The sequence below is a fragment of the Vombatus ursinus genome, unplaced genomic scaffold (genome assembly GCF_900497805.2).
Source record: "Vombatus ursinus unplaced genomic scaffold, bare-nosed wombat genome assembly UNPS02015404.1, whole genome shotgun sequence".
Taxonomy (NCBI): domain Eukaryota; kingdom Metazoa; phylum Chordata; class Mammalia; order Diprotodontia; family Vombatidae; genus Vombatus; species Vombatus ursinus.
In genome coordinates this window covers 2,794,683-2,810,156 of record NW_020955182.1, presented here as the reverse complement: position 1 = coordinate 2,810,156, position 15,474 = coordinate 2,794,683, and the positions used below count along the sequence as shown (strand labels likewise).

General features: G+C 41.8%; 1 protein-coding gene across 1 annotated transcript in view; it reads right to left on the bottom strand.

Annotated features, from left to right (window-relative positions):
• NEO1 (neogenin 1) overlaps window positions 1–15,474 on the bottom strand; it is a 292,148-nt gene that overhangs the window by 24,533 nt on the left and 252,141 nt on the right. Inside the window, exons 21-23 of the mRNA XM_027847412.1 lie at window positions 12,240–12,378; window positions 9,983–10,090; window positions 1,795–1,989 (exon numbers count right to left, since the gene is read on the bottom strand). Of these exons, the coding sequence (XP_027703213.1) occupies window positions 1,795–1,989; window positions 9,983–10,090; window positions 12,240–12,378 (442 nt within the window). The remainder of the gene's footprint in view (window positions 1–1,794; window positions 1,990–9,982; window positions 10,091–12,239; window positions 12,379–15,474) is intronic.

Genomic DNA, 15,474 nt, shown 5'->3' with positions numbered 1-15,474 from the left:
TTTTATTCTAGAGAAATGGGGGAAAGTGTCCTAGTACTGGAAAACTTACTCCCTTTAGGTTTCACTCTCTCCCTCAATCCTCCAGACCATCCTTAGGTTTGTTGTTCTGTTACTACGACTAACAAAGATATCTACCTCCCAGGGAGAGATTTAAGAGTCTGAAATGTAAATGCATTTCTTCAAGACCCTAAGCTCTGAGTCTTTCTCACTTCTAACAGAAGCCTGAACATTCCTACTATTTCTTAATTTATTATCCTTTAAGCATCTTAGAGGGTAAACTGCCAAAATTCACTTTTTGTCCTCTCACAATAAATAACCACTAACTTTTAAAAAAAAAAACCTAATTAGTAAGAAAAGGATTAATTTAAATGCAGACAAGCACTTTTTAAGTACTTACACTGAAGAGGTCTTGCTAATTATTCCAAGATTACTGAAAGGTGGGACTAAACTATCTGTTTCCCTTCAAAGCATTCTTGACCTTGTTTTCAAAGTTATCAGGTGTTTTAAGTTAAGAATCTAAGAAACACAGATTGGAATTGAACACATCCTGATGGAGCAGTAGAAGATTAACTTCACAGGTTCAAAGTAAACTTTTTAAGTTCTGGGACATTATGGATTTATGGAATCACAGACATAGAGCTAAAAGGAATCTCAGAGGCAACTAATCCAATACCCTTCATTTTACAGATAAGTAAACTGAAGCCCAGAGAGGTTACATGATTCTTCTAAAGTTCTATAGGTGCTGAGTATCAAAAGGAGGGAGAAAGGAGGTTTGGTCTCACTCTCCTGTTTGCAAATTCTTACACCAAATGTACCACACTATAAACATTCAGAATGCTGGTGGTAGCATCTGCTTCCACCCCTGACTGTGGCATCCTGTAGAAAGGAGAGCCTCACCAAGTCTAAGTGCCCAACCTCTGGAGCAGTATGACTCCAATCTATTTTTTCATGAGCCCCCTCCATAGAGAGATCAGTGCTTATTCTCCACACTTGGTCCATACATAGGATTTCCAGCTTCCTTGGTACTTGAAGAGCCCCAACCCCAGCCCCAGCCCCAGCCCCAGACTCATCTCTCTCTGGATGAGCAAGTGTGCAGTTCCTTCACAAACATGCTGTATCTGGGAAAGGACAAGAAAGAAAGGACAGAGAGGCTCTTGGCTCGGTTACCTTGGTCATTAGGCATTTTGTCAGAAGAGTCCGCTGCCAGGCCAAGCACAGGAAAGAAAAACAAGAGCAAAGTCACCAGCGCGAAGGTGGGACAGACAGAGGACACACAACAAAGAAGCGAAGCCCCAAGTTCGTGCTGCTCACCCCTGGTTCTGCGCTCGACAGCGAATGCCAGAGTCTCCCCCACCTTCCCATCCCCCCAGAGACCCATCAACAAGGGCTTCTTGGCTTCCTGAGGTAAACAACGGCCACGCCTTTGCTAAAATGGAACCATCCATCCCACATGCCACCAGAAGAATCAAATTTGCTGTGTAAACCTTGTGGTTTCAGTTACGGCAAATGCCTCCTGGATCAGCAGAGTGCAGAAGGTGGGCCCTGAGATGAAACTGGGACCTAGGAACCTAAGGAAGCCTGCCTGGGTTACCTAGGGGTGATGAGTCACACAAGGCTGAGGACAAGGGGACTCACACACACACTCCTGAGAAAGAAATAAAAAATAAACACATACCGCCATCATCCTATTTTTTCCCCATCTTCTCCAAAGGTGTGACCCTTGACTTTTCTGATTAAGGAACAGGTCTTGCCATACCCACATGAATGTGTGAAAGACGGGCTGGGGCACTTTACCTTTAGGTGTTCGGAACTGGACCGCTTCGGACATTGGCCCCATGCCCTTGGAGTTGCGAGCTTGGATTTTGAAGTAGTACGGTGTATCAAGTGTCAACTCCTGGATCTGGTGAGTCAGTCTGTTTCCAACCACTGGTTCAATAACCCAGTCGTGAATCTCTGCATTCACATCTGTACTGTAGTAAATGATGTATCCTGTCCGAAGGATTTAGGGAGAGAAGAAATCTTCGGTGATTTTTCTCTATAGGTTAATAATTAGAGCTGGTATGTATATAGCACAGTAATAATGCATGCCAAGCACCTGACATACTCAATCTCATTTTATCCTCCTGACCATCCTGTGTGCTAAGTACTACAGATGTGGTCATCCTCATTTTACTGATGATGAAACAGGGTCAGAGAGGTTAGGAGGTGGGATCATAATCATAAGGGTCAGAGACAGGATCCTAACTCAGGTCTTTCCTGACTTCAAATTCCATACTCTTTCTATTGTCTCTCTACCGAGAGATGTAAATTTAAATATCTAAGAAAAAGAAAGGGAAAAGAAACGAACTTAATTAAAATCAAAGCAAATAATGACTAAAAGGGAATCTCATGAATCTACTCAAATATAATTTGGAAAGCTAACAATAAAATAAATAAAACAAGAAATGTGGTCACCAGCTCAAGGTATCTTTTTCCTTGTGAAAATATTCTTATAGGTAAGGATGATATATAATAATTTTAAATATATATCTACATATATAATGTCTCCCTTTAAGCAAAGAGCCACATGGCCACATTTCAGAAGTACTAAAAGAAAAATGTCTGGACTGAATCAACTAGATTAAATTTAATTTAAAAAAACCCTACCATTTGCTAGGTACTAGGAATACTAAGATGAAAAAATGACGTAGTTCCTGCCTTCAGTGAGTTTTAAGTCTAGTAGGGAGAAAAGACATTTTCACCAATAAATAAAATGCAAGCTAAAACACTCAGAGGCAGATGAGCAATGTAAAAGTGAAGGATCTCTTCTAATGCAGGGAAATCAGGGAAGACTGAGTCTGGTAGGAAGTCCAGATGGAGGGAGATAAAGTAGGATGGTCTGGACAAATGCATGTAGACAAGGAGGGCAAGAGGGGGTCGGGGAATGACTGTTTGTCCAGTTTGGCTGAAAAATAAAATTGCAAAGAGTGTAGTGAGAAATAAGGCTGGAAGCACAGGCTGGACACAGACTGCAGAAGGTCTTAAACAGGTTAAGAAACTTGCATTTTATTCAGGTAGAAAAGCAAACAGGTATGATTATTAGAATCATTTAATAAGTTAAAAATCATTGAGAATTTCCCTATTTCACATCTTTTGGAAGGTAAGGTAAAGGACAGGAAAAAACGAGGGCCCAGGGGTTTTTGCCATCATTTAATTTGCTCTTCCCTCCTTCTGATTTTCTAGGTAATTTCAAAGGCAATTCTGATTTCTTAGTCAATAAACTGAGGACAAGAGGTGGTGGAAGATGAGGCAAGGGAAGAGAGAGAAAGAAGAGCAACATTAGACCAGTTCTACTTTAAAATACCAAACTGAGGCTTTGTTGTTTAAAAAAGAAACAATGCAATTTTCCTTAAAACCAAAATTTATGAAAAACTCACACTAAAATCTGGCCATGGCCTAAGACACTAAAAAGAATTATGGCAAAATGCCAACTGAAGAGGGAGAAAATATCCACCAAATCTCGTCAGTAATCCAAGGTATCTTTCTTCCCCAGAGCTACGTGGTTAAAGATCCTTGTTTATTTACTAATTCCACCAGAGGGCATTCAGCACACGTGTTCCAGTTGCACACAGAAATCTGGTCTTTTCTGTACCTGTTCTATCAGGGATTTCCTTCTGCTTCACTGAGCTCAAGCATTACAATGAGCATTTAATGAGGCACAATGGAAACAAAAGACTGCCAAGCTGCAGACACTTCCACACCAGGAAATGTAAATAAAAAACCAACACAAAAAGTACCACTTAGTCCCATTCTGGCTATAAATGACACAAAGCCAGACAAACAATCACCAATGGGCTCAAGGTCCCCTCTCCAGAACAACTTTTAAAAAGGAATAAACGGGGCACGCTATATATTCCACAAACCAGAGTGGAGGAGTGAGATGTTTTCATGCATACCCTGCAGAGAATCCTTACTACCTGGTGTCCCCTGTCTCAGAAATCAGGATGCTAGCTTTTCATAGACCAAAAGTCTAGTTAAAGACATGCAGTTTTAATGATGACTGCAAATGCAGAGTAATTGGAGGCAGAAGATTTTGGAAAAATAATGAACTTAAAATCTGATCTGGCCTTCTGGGTCTAATCCTAAACCCCGGAACCCTAGTTTTTTAAAGGTGCTTCTCTGAAGAATGAGGGTTCCATTACTATTTTACATGAAGAACACTAGAGGGAATTCAGAAGTTGGTCCACATAGATCAATAGTGTGACATGGGACCAAGATTTGGGATGAAGCGAATATAGTCATACTTTATTAAGTTTCTCTAACCCTAGAGAGGGTTAATCTACCAATCTTCAGAAATTCTTAGGGCAAGCTATATTAATTTGGGAGTGAGAGCCAACTCAACTAACCCACTAAATCTAACTGGCTCCAGATCACCCCACCAGGCCTGACACCATGCTATGCAACCCCTCCAGTTGCCCATCTTGACATCTGCATCATAAGCTCCTATCCAACTATTGCTTAGGAATTAAATCAATACTACCATGTTGTTTGGAAAGGAAGTGTCAACTGTTTACCCAATCAATCAACTCATTATCCTAATGACTTCTCAGATACTCCATTCCCTGGCTACCACTCTCATATATCCATGGCCTCCCTCCATTAGAAGATCGACTCCAGCAATAATCACGGGTTTTTTTGTTTATATCCCAGAATTTAGCTTAGAACCTGGAACAACCTTAGGCTTGATAAATGCTTTTTCATTCATCATCATTCATTCACTCATTCAACCTCAAGGTCTCTGAATGCTAGGCAGACTGAGTTCCCTTACTGGATGGAGGAAGGAGGCATTTTTATATGGGTTTTGGCTTATGAAATAGGATTTGAGCATTTAGTCCAAGAGAGCCTGAGTGGCTCAAAGTCACAAAGGTATCAGAAGGAGAGGCAGGATCTGAGGAAAGGTCCTTCAAATCCAAGTCAAGAAACATTTAATAAATACTTGTTCTATGTCAGGCACTGTGCTAAGCACCAGGAATAAGAAGAAAAGCACCAAATAGTTCCATACAAGATGTATGCAGAATCAGCAGGAATCTAGGTGGGAAGGCACAAGTACTAAGGGAGATCAGGAAAGACTTCTTGAGAAAGGTGAGACTCTGGCTGAGACTGGAAGGAAGCTAGAGAGGCCAAGAGGGACAGAGAAGGAGGGAGAGGAGTCCAGGCATGAGGGACAGGCTGTAAAAACGTGTGGAGTCTGGAATGGAGTGTTTTGTGCAAAGAACAGCCCAGAGGCCAGAATCAATGGAATGTAGAGAATGTGGAAGGGACTAAGGTAAGAAGACTGGAATAGCAGGAAGGGGTCAGGCTATGAAGGACTTTAAAAGACAAACAGGATTTTATATTTGATCCTGGAGGCAACAGGGAGCCACTGGGGTGAAGTGGATGGGGTGAGATACGTGTGTGTGTGTTTGTGTGCGTGTATGTGTGTATATGTGTGTGTGTGTGAGAGAGAGAGAGAAGAGAGGAGAGAGAAGAAGAGGACATATATACATACACAGAGAAGGAGAAGAGGAGGAGGAGATAGAAAAGGAAGAAGAAAAAGAGGAGGAAGAAGAGAGAAGAAGGGTATATGTGTATATATGTATATATATATACACATATATACATATATATATAATAGAGAGAGACAGGGAGACAGAGACGAGGAAGAGCAAGACAAAGAGGAGACGGGGGAGGGGAGGGAGGGGGGGGGGAGAGAGAGAGAGAGAGAGAGAGAGAGAGAGAGGAGAGAGAGAGGAGAAAGCATGCCAGACCCGCAATTTGACAGCTGAGTGAGGAGAGGCTTGAGGCAAGGAAAGTGACTAGCAGAAAATTGCAAAAGTCTAGACAAAAGGGGGTCAGCACCCGCATTAGGGTGGCAGCAGCACAACAGAGAAGAGAAGGAGATATATACAAGAGATGTCACAAATGCAGAACTGATGGGACATGGCAAATGACTGGACCTGGGTGGTGAAAGAGAGTGAAGCATTGAGGATGTTGTCTGGGTGACTGGGAGGATGGTGGTGCCCTTGAGAGTATTAAGAAAGTTAGGAAAAGGGGAGAATTTTGGGGGAAAGATAATGAGTTCAGCTTTGGACATGTGGAGTTCAAGGTATCGGTAGGACAATCAGTTCAAGATGCCAAATAGACAGTTGGGACTGGAGGTCAACAGAGAGGTTAGGGGTGGTAAATAGGGCTGAGAATTGTTTGTATAAAGATGATAATGGAGCCCCTGGGAACTGATGAGATAAAGTGAAAGAGTGTTGAGGAGAAGAGAAGGTCAAGATTAGATAATGATACAGCAAAGGAGAAGGAGAAGGAGTGGTCAGACAGATAGGAACAAACCAAGAAAGGGCAGGAGTCACAAAAACCTAGGGAGAAGAGAGTATCCAGTGTCAAAGACTGGAGAGAGGTCAAGAAGGAGGAAAACAGAGACGTGGCCATTAGATTTGGCAATTAAGAGATCACTAGAAGATGACCAGGGAATGGCAGTGGATAGAGCACTGGGCCTGGAGTCAGACAGAACCAAATTCAAATCTGGCCTCAGAAGTCACTTAGCCTCTGTCTCAATGTAAAATGGGGACAATGGTACCTACCTCACAGGACTGTTGTAAGGGTCAGATGAGATAATGTTTGTAAAGTACTTAGCACAATGCCTGGCACACAGTAGGTGCTTAATAAAATGCTTATTCCTTCCTCTCCTCTCCCCTCTCTCCATCTCTGTAAGTAACTTTGGAGAGAGCAGTCTCAGTTAAATGATGAGGTAAGAAGTCAGAGAATTAAGATAGTGAGAAGGTAGGAAGGGAAGCCACCTATTATAGATGACCTTCTCAAGGAGATTAGCCACAAAAAGGAGGACAGATGTAGTATGATAACTAGTGGGAATGGATTCATCAAGGGAAGGTTTTTTGAGGATGGAGGAGATATGGGCATATCTATAGGCAATAGGGAAGCAGCCAGCAAACAGGTAGAGACTGAGAATGACTGAGAGTGGGAATGTAAGAGAGCAGTCTGCTGGAGAAGGGGCACATAGGGGGTTTGCCTTGGGGAGCACAAGGGCCACCAGTGCATGTGAAACAGAGGCAAAGAAGGAGAGAGTGGTGGAAACCATCTGAGTGATGTGAAGTGAGAAAAGGGGGAGAACAGGGAGTTTTACATGAGCAGAGAAGGGAAAGGGAGGGGGAGTTATGGGAGATTTGAGGAGGGATGACATGACTGGAAAATCTGCTGTGGTGAGTACTGAGGTGTAAGAAGACTGCCTTGCTGCAGAGAGGGCTCAGGTGAAATTAGGTAGCAAAAACAGGTAGTCGTCATGGCTGTGATTCTTTCCAGCTTCAATCAGTAGCACGTGAATAGGAGGAGGTGAGAGGAATCCAAAGCTGAGGCTTGGCAAGGAGGCAAGGGACTCGAGAAGAGAGGAAAGTGCAGAGCTAAGCTGGCTTACTAAGGGGTCAAGGCGAGGAAAGGATGAGCGCAGAGCCAGTGTATGGGTGATACTCTCGGAAAAAACTGAGGGATTCTAAGTCACGGTGTGGATGAGGAAGAATACTAGGGATTGCGAGGAGGGAGAAATGGAATGACAGGGTAGGATCGGATAAGAGAATTTCAGAGTGGATGAACATGGAAGCGGAGCAGTTGAGGATCCGTGAGGGCCAGATTAAGGACACGGCCATCTCGAGCAGGCAGAGTTCAGAAAAACCTGGAAAGACTTGAATGAACCGATGCTGAGGGAAGTGAGCAGAACCAGGAGAACGTTGTGCACAGTAAAAGCAACAATGCGCAATGACTGACTTTGACAGATTCATCTCTCGACAATGCAAGGATCCAAGACAACTCCAAAGGATTCGTGATGGAAAATGCTGTCCGCACCCAGAAAAAGAACCACGGAGTCTGAATGCAGATCGAAGTACATTACTTGATCTCTCTTTTTTTCTTCTTTCTCATGGTTTCTCCCATTGGTTCTAATTCTTCTTTACAACACGACTAATGTTAAAATAGGTTCAATATGAATGTATATGTAGAGTCTGTATCAGATTGCACGCCATCTTGGGGTGGGGGGCGGAGAGAGATGGGGAGAAAATTTGGAACTCAAAATCTTACAGAAGTGAACATTGAAAACTAAAAATAAATAAATTAAAAAAAATATGGCCATCTCTGTGAAGAAGGAGTAGATCATGGAAATGAGGGAGAGCCTGGAAGTAGAAATGGGGAGCAAGGAGCATTACAATTCTATCCATAAGACCAATGAGTTGGGGGGTATAAGTGAAATGCAACTAGTGCTGGAAAGGTTGGCCAGGGAAGGCGTGTCATTGGGAGGGAACCAGGATTCAATGAGTGTAAGAAGATGGAAAATGTAAGAAAGGAAAAAGGTTTAAGATGACAGCAAATTTGTTGCCTGTAAAGCAGGCATTCCAGAGCGCACACAGGAAGGTTAGGTAACTTCAGAGTGGGACTTTTTGCTGGGTTGAGGAGTATGGGAATAATGGAGTAGTTGATGAGAAGCAGAGAAAGAGGTCTGAGAAATGACAGCTGGGGGTTCAGAACTGCTGGAATGAGAAGGATATGACAAGGTGGAAGCATATCATCATTGAGAATGAGTTCCACGAGGCTGTCATTGTCCTGAGGGATTTAATTTCAGGGTGGAGTCTCCCAGGGCAATGCCATGCAGTGTGTGTAGCTGCACAGGGGTGGCTGTGGGGGGAGGCTGGAGAGTGCCAGAAAGGCAAGCCGGCCCAGGCAAGATGAGACCGTCCTCTCCTTCCCATGCAGCCTGCTTTCCATTCCACCATGCTACCTCCCCCAAAGTCTTCTATAATCAAATTCTTGAACCTGCTTTGTTCTCTCCCACTCCGCCCCTCCAAATCCCTTACTCCTTTTCAATGCCTTTTTCAGAATATCCTATAGTATTTTTGATAGAACAATTCCAGAATGTTTTATCACCCTCAAGTGTCAGGCATTTAATAACTAAAGGTAAGATGAGAGAATACAGGAAGTTATAGGAAATCCTGCAAACACTAAGTACTCCAACCATTTTTTCTTTGCTTTCATGAAGAAAACAATTTAGCCCAACAGCTGTACAGAAATGGAATCACTTTGTTGTATGTTGCTATATTCTCACATGATAAGCCTTAGGACATTCCAGGTCACTTGAAGTGTGAGACCACAGAACAGCTCTACCAAACTAAGTGTAACAGTTGGAATCTTTTTGAAGAGTTCAGTATTTTCTTTCACATTTTCATCAATCCATCTCTCACTACAGCCTATGTTTCACATGGAATGTAGAGGCAATTTTAAACACAGCAAAAAGAAGGCAGAACCAGGAGAACGTTGTACACAGCAACAGCAAGATTGTAAAGATGACCAACTGGTGAAGATTTCGCTACTCTGATCAATACAATGCTCCAAGACAACTCCAAAAGACCCATGATGGAAAATGCTATCCATCTCCAGAAAGAAAAAACTGATGAACTCTGAATGAAGATTGAAGCACACTTTTTAAACTTTATTTTTCTTGCTTTTTTTTTATCTGTGTTTTCTTTTGCAATATGGCTAATGTCAAATTATGTTTTGCATGACTTCACATGAACTGCTTGCCTTTTCAAAAGGGGGGAAGAGGGAGAGGAGGAAAAGAATTTGGAATTCAGAATTTTAAAAAATGAATGTTAAAATTTTTTAAATATGTAATTGGGAAATATTTAATGAAATGTATATTAAATAAAATATATTTAATATATTATATAATTATACACACACATGTGTATATATGTATATGTATACAGAGAGGCAGCCAGAGAAAATTCCTAACTCACTGCCATGATCCTTTTTATATGCTTACCAAGTGGCAATACATTTATTATGCCTTTGCTAGAATCCCAGGGATGAACGGGATGGTCCCCTCGTCAGTACTGAACTCAAGATCCCTGACGCTGAGCCCCTCACGCCCACCTCCAAGCTCAGAAAAGCACCATACCTGTAACTTTGCCATTAGCTTCTGAAGGAGGTTGCCAGTTCACTATTATGGTCCTAGGTTTTCCCTCTTTACTCACTACTGTCACGTCTTTGGGTGGAGACGTAGGAACTAGAAAGAAAAACACATTCACTTAATTCACATAAACATCTTTTGGTGATTTTCTCTAAAAATGTTAGTATGTTGAGCCAGGCAGCATATCAGAAAGATCAGTGACCTGGAATCCGATTGAGTCCTGGTTCTACCACATACTTGCTGTGTGACCCTGGTCAAGTCACTCAATCCTGCTTGTCTCAATTTCCTCATCTGTAAAATGAGCTGGAGAAGGAAATGACAAACCATTCCAGTATCTTTGCCAAGAAAACCCCAAATGAGGACACAAAGTATCAGATACGACTGAAAAACATGTGATTATGGGGAAATCTCAACATCTTTTGAACCTCAGGTTTTTCAGCTATAAAATGGAAACAAGAAGACAACCTGCACTACCCACTCCACAGGGCTGTTGTGAGGAAAGCATTTTAATCATAAAGGGGATCTATAGATCACGAGAGGAGTACTGGATTTAGAGTTCTGGGATATGGGTTCAAATTTCAGCTGTCATTTACTATCTATGTGTCTGTCCTTGGGCAAAGTGAGTTTCTTTTCTGGGCTCCAGTTTCATCCACTATTCAAAAAAAAAAAGGAGGTTGGATTAGATTATCTTCATGGTCGCTTCCACCTCTAAATCTCATGATTATGAAGACTTTAGACATGCAATGTAAGACAGCTCTACTCTTCTAAAATAACTGTCAGATAGGCCCAGATATCTGATCTTCACACAGTGCTTCAAGGTTTACAAAATAATTTATAAACATGATCTTGTTCACTCCTCTGAAGAACTCAATTAGGTCAGTACTGCCAATATTACCTCTATTTTATAGGTGAGGCAACTGAGGCTCAGAGAGGCTGAGATTCGCCTAAAGTCACATAGTCCCAGGCTCTCGTTGTTACACAATGCCTCTTCTCAAGGAGACAGACACATAGAGCTAGCTATCAAATTCCTTAATTCAAAAGCCCTCTCCTTTCAATTCTAACTACTTTGTCAGGACGTTCTATATGTCAAAAAGTTCTCTTTAACTCAATACAAGTACCACACCAAGAGTGAAGACTGTCACTAGTCCCTTAATGAATACATTCTTTTGAAATGGAAGTTTTTTTTCTCTTCTTTTCCCTTTTAGTAAAACACACTGTTACTGTTTTTAAAAGAAAAACTCTGTGGAATAGAGAAACCATAAAAATTAAATGACTGTGCAGCATGTGTGTGCACAAAGGGAAGAGCAATTAGAAAGTTAATGAATTATGCTTTACCCTCCCCTTTCCAAACACAAATTATTCTTTTGTAAAAGCATTTACTTTGTGTGAAATAGGACTATGAAATTTAAATACACTTCTAACAACACAAACATTTCCATTTGCCATTGGATTGTAATCAAAGTAACAGGCTTTCTTAAGCCTTAGGAAAAGAAACGTAAACTTCAACAATTTATGAATTCATTTCATCCTACTTCCCTCCTCTCATGAAAAGGCCTCAATGAATTTTACGGAAAGCAACAAATGCGATATTTTATGGTTGTTTTTAAAAAACAAACCTGTCAATCATATCCCAGTAGGGAGAGAAGGAAACAATGATCTCATATAGACTGAATCACCTGGTTAAAGCACATGCCCGAGAATATAACATGGAAGGACTTGAAGGGTGGCCAACTAACAAATGACCACAGGAACAATGGAATAATGGAACTACAGACTAAAGCCCTGTTCCTCAATATCTTTACAGAGTTATTTGTCTCAAGCCCATTAAAAAACACCCTAAGGACACCTTTAAGTGAAACCTTATAAGAAGCCACTTGATTCCTTAACCAGCAGCAGGGCAGAGGTAAATAGCCAAGTCACACCACCCTGGGGTGTGCCCTCCCATCCACATGTCAAAAAAGATCTGACAGAAAGAGAAAGGTACTAAGTCAGTGAGTTTATTTCTATTGCACGTATAGCACCAGCTCCTTTTTGGACAAGAGTAAATTATTTAACCTTTTTGTCTCAGGTAATTTTTGCTCTTATAAAGAGGCACTGATAAAATTAACTGGCTGATTATTCAAATTACTTATGATGAATAAAACAGTGCTGGAAAGCTGGTGTGGCTCTCGCCCTTCATCCCATGTGATGAAGAGGGGGAGGAGGGGGCAGAAAACATGAGCCATGAAACGCTGCAGACCCTTACCGAGCTCGAAGGTGGTCCCGTGAGCTGTCATACTCCATGTGCTTGACCTCCGGCCTTTAGTCACCATCACAGAGAACTCATAGAGGGTGTTTGGTTTTAGCCCCGTCACTAAATAACTCAAAGTTGTTGCATTTGCAGTCTGAAAAAAAGGGTCACACAGAATTCTAGGAGCAGAAAACAGTAGCATTCACCACACGAATATGAGCTGAATAAAAACATCTGTCTTTCCATTGATAATGTAAGTGAACTTCGGTCTGATTAGTTTTTTCTCTGATTGCAATTGGAGCTTTTCATCTTGACTAATGAAAGATGAACCTATGTGAGAGTCTTGGGCAAGTCCCACTGCCCCTTCAGAACAGCTGTTTTATCTCTGATGTTGGGAAGTTTGAGGGGTGGGCTAGATGACAGCTGAGTTCCTTTCTAGCTCTAAATCTTATGATCCTAAACGGAACTTAGTCACTGGGAATTTATGCTTCCTAGGGGGAATAATATTTTTGCATTTAGTAGAAACTATTACTCTTAGTATTAACATTGTTAATTAAATAATTAAACATTAAACCAACAAAGTAATATTAATAAAATTAATAATAAATATATCTTAATTAATATTAATAAAACTAATAGTCCATTAGATTGCGAGGTCCTTAAAGGAAAGGATTGTCCTTTGCCTCTTTTTGTATCCCCTGCGTGAACATTTTTATAGCACTGATTCTGTGCCAGGCACTGTGCCAAGCACTTCAAACATGATCTCTGATCCTCACCACACTCCTGGGGGGTAGGTGCTATTATTGCCCCCATTTTACAGCTGAGAAAACTGAGGTTGTGATTTGCTCAGGGTCATATGGCTAGGAAGCATCTGAAGCTGGTTTTGACCTCAGGTCTTCCTGACTGCAGCCCTGGCACTCTAACTACCATACCACCTACCTGCCCCTAATTGAATTCCCCTTACTGACTGGCTTAAGATATAGATAGGGAAATTCTGTGTCTTGTGATTAACCTCTGGCAATTTTTTTCTTACGACTGAAAGGGAAAGAGACAGAATTTAATTAGGAGAAATGAATAAATGAGTAATTATCAAATATTTACTCAGCCTCTTTTACATAGCTAAGTATGATGCCAATGCTATGACAGACAAAAAGAGAAATAAGATATGGTCCCTTTCAATTTAATTGGGGAACAGGGCGAATAAATAAACAAATAACTGCAATATAAGGCAGCATACAGGAAATGCCAGCATACAGGAAAAATAGAGAACCTTTCTACATGGAATGATTATTGAAAGTTTTATAGGGAGGTGGGATTTGATGAGGTTGGAGCGGGGGGTGAGAAGGGTCTTTCAAATGATGTTAAGATATCAGTGGGGACAAGGAGGCAGGCAGGATGGTAAAGAAAACAGCACGATTTTGTAGTGGAGAGATAAAGCTAGAAACATAGGCCAGGGCTAGATTAGAGAGGGCCTCCAATGCCAGGCTAAGCATAAGCCTTGACATCGGCCTTGAAGAGCTGCTGAGGATTTTTTGGCAGGGGAAAGACAGCATCCTAACTGTGCTTTAGCCGTGATTAATGGGGCAGTGTTGTTAGAGGTGTCAAACACGTGATCTGCAGGCCACATGTAGCCTACAACACTCCCAGAGTGTCCTGAACCAGATTTTTTACTCTGTAATTAGGAAATACTTAACAAAATAAGTAAAAATAGAGTAAAATATATATTATTACATTTTAAAAGTGTCAATGTGTGGCCTGCAGGGATCCTTGGATGTGGTGCAGTAGCCCCCATTTCTATTTATCTGTAGTCTGACACTACTGCTGTGCAGGACATATCAGAGCCGGGATGAGACGGAGGGCAAGTTATTCTGACAGTCACAGCAAGTGTTAAGTCGTGTATGTATTGACTGAAGGCAGGGGCAATGGAACCCAAATTAAGGAAAGACTGTTAAGAGAAAAAAGCTGGGGAGGCCCTAACACTAAGATTTAGCATTAAGGCAGCTCGGTGGCACAGTGGATAGAGCACTGGGCCTGGGGTCCAGAAGATCTTAGTTCAAATTTAACTTCAGATACTTGCCAGTTATAAGACCCTGGCTAAGAGGATCCCTTCTAACTATCAAAATTCTGTGATTCTGTGACAATGTGGACCCAAGCTCTTTCCAGACTGATTCCATATCACACTGCCGCGCCTACTCGATGCCATCTCTGGTATGGGACGCTCCATCTCCAGCCGCCATTCACCGCATGGCCTGCTCTCTCTTCTTAACCCCTCTTCATTTTAAGTCTCAGCTCAAGCACTAGCCCCTTCAAGGGGCCTTTCCAGCTTCTTCCATTTGTAAGTGCTCCCCACCCCCATCACTGGTAACTTATTTTATATCTAATTCCCTATTTACTTATCTGTAAAAATGTCCCCAGTAGAAGGTAAACCCTTTGAGGGTTGGGAATGTCTCCCTTTTGTATTTACATCTTCAGTGTCTAAAACTTCCTGGAGATAAAAATCATTAACTGTAATCAGCAGCTACAGGGACTATATCTTATTCACCTTTACAGCCCCAATGATCTCGTAGTACACAGCGGCATCAAATAAATCTTTGTTAAGTTACTGTTTAAGTTTTTTTTGCTGTGACCCCAAAATATTAATGTCACTAGCTCATATTTGCATAATTAACTAGGTTATAAGCACTTTAAAAATATCCATGACCTCATTTGATGTAACACCCATGAGTTAGGTTAGCACAAGCATTCTTGTCTCAAGGATGTGGGGAGGTCACATAGGCTGTATGTGGCAGCCTGGGCTGGAGCCACTGGCTTCTGAGAACAGTGTGCTTTCCACTAGACCTTGCCTCATCTTCTGTAGAACCCTGTTGCCAGATGCTGCACTTTCCCTTGGCTGGAAAGCTCCTAAGAGATTCCTATCATTGATGTCACCCTCCCTAACTTCTTCCACTTTTATCAGTGTATCTAACACAGCTGGCATCCCTTCTCCAAGAAAGACCGACTCCAACCTTCGATACTACCCTATGTCCTAGTCCTTTCTACTTTAACCCATGGATTCTCTCCTCAGCAAGAGTCTTCCTGGTGCTTGGTCCCGTGAACAGTGACAGACACCTGGAAAGACAACTGGAACGTAACGTCCCAGAGCTACCGTGCACTCAGCTCTATACGAGGGATAGGTTGCTGAGCATTCTCAGAACACCGCAATGCCAAGTTGGCCTAGAGTTTGGTATTCCAACACAAACCTTTGTAGGAT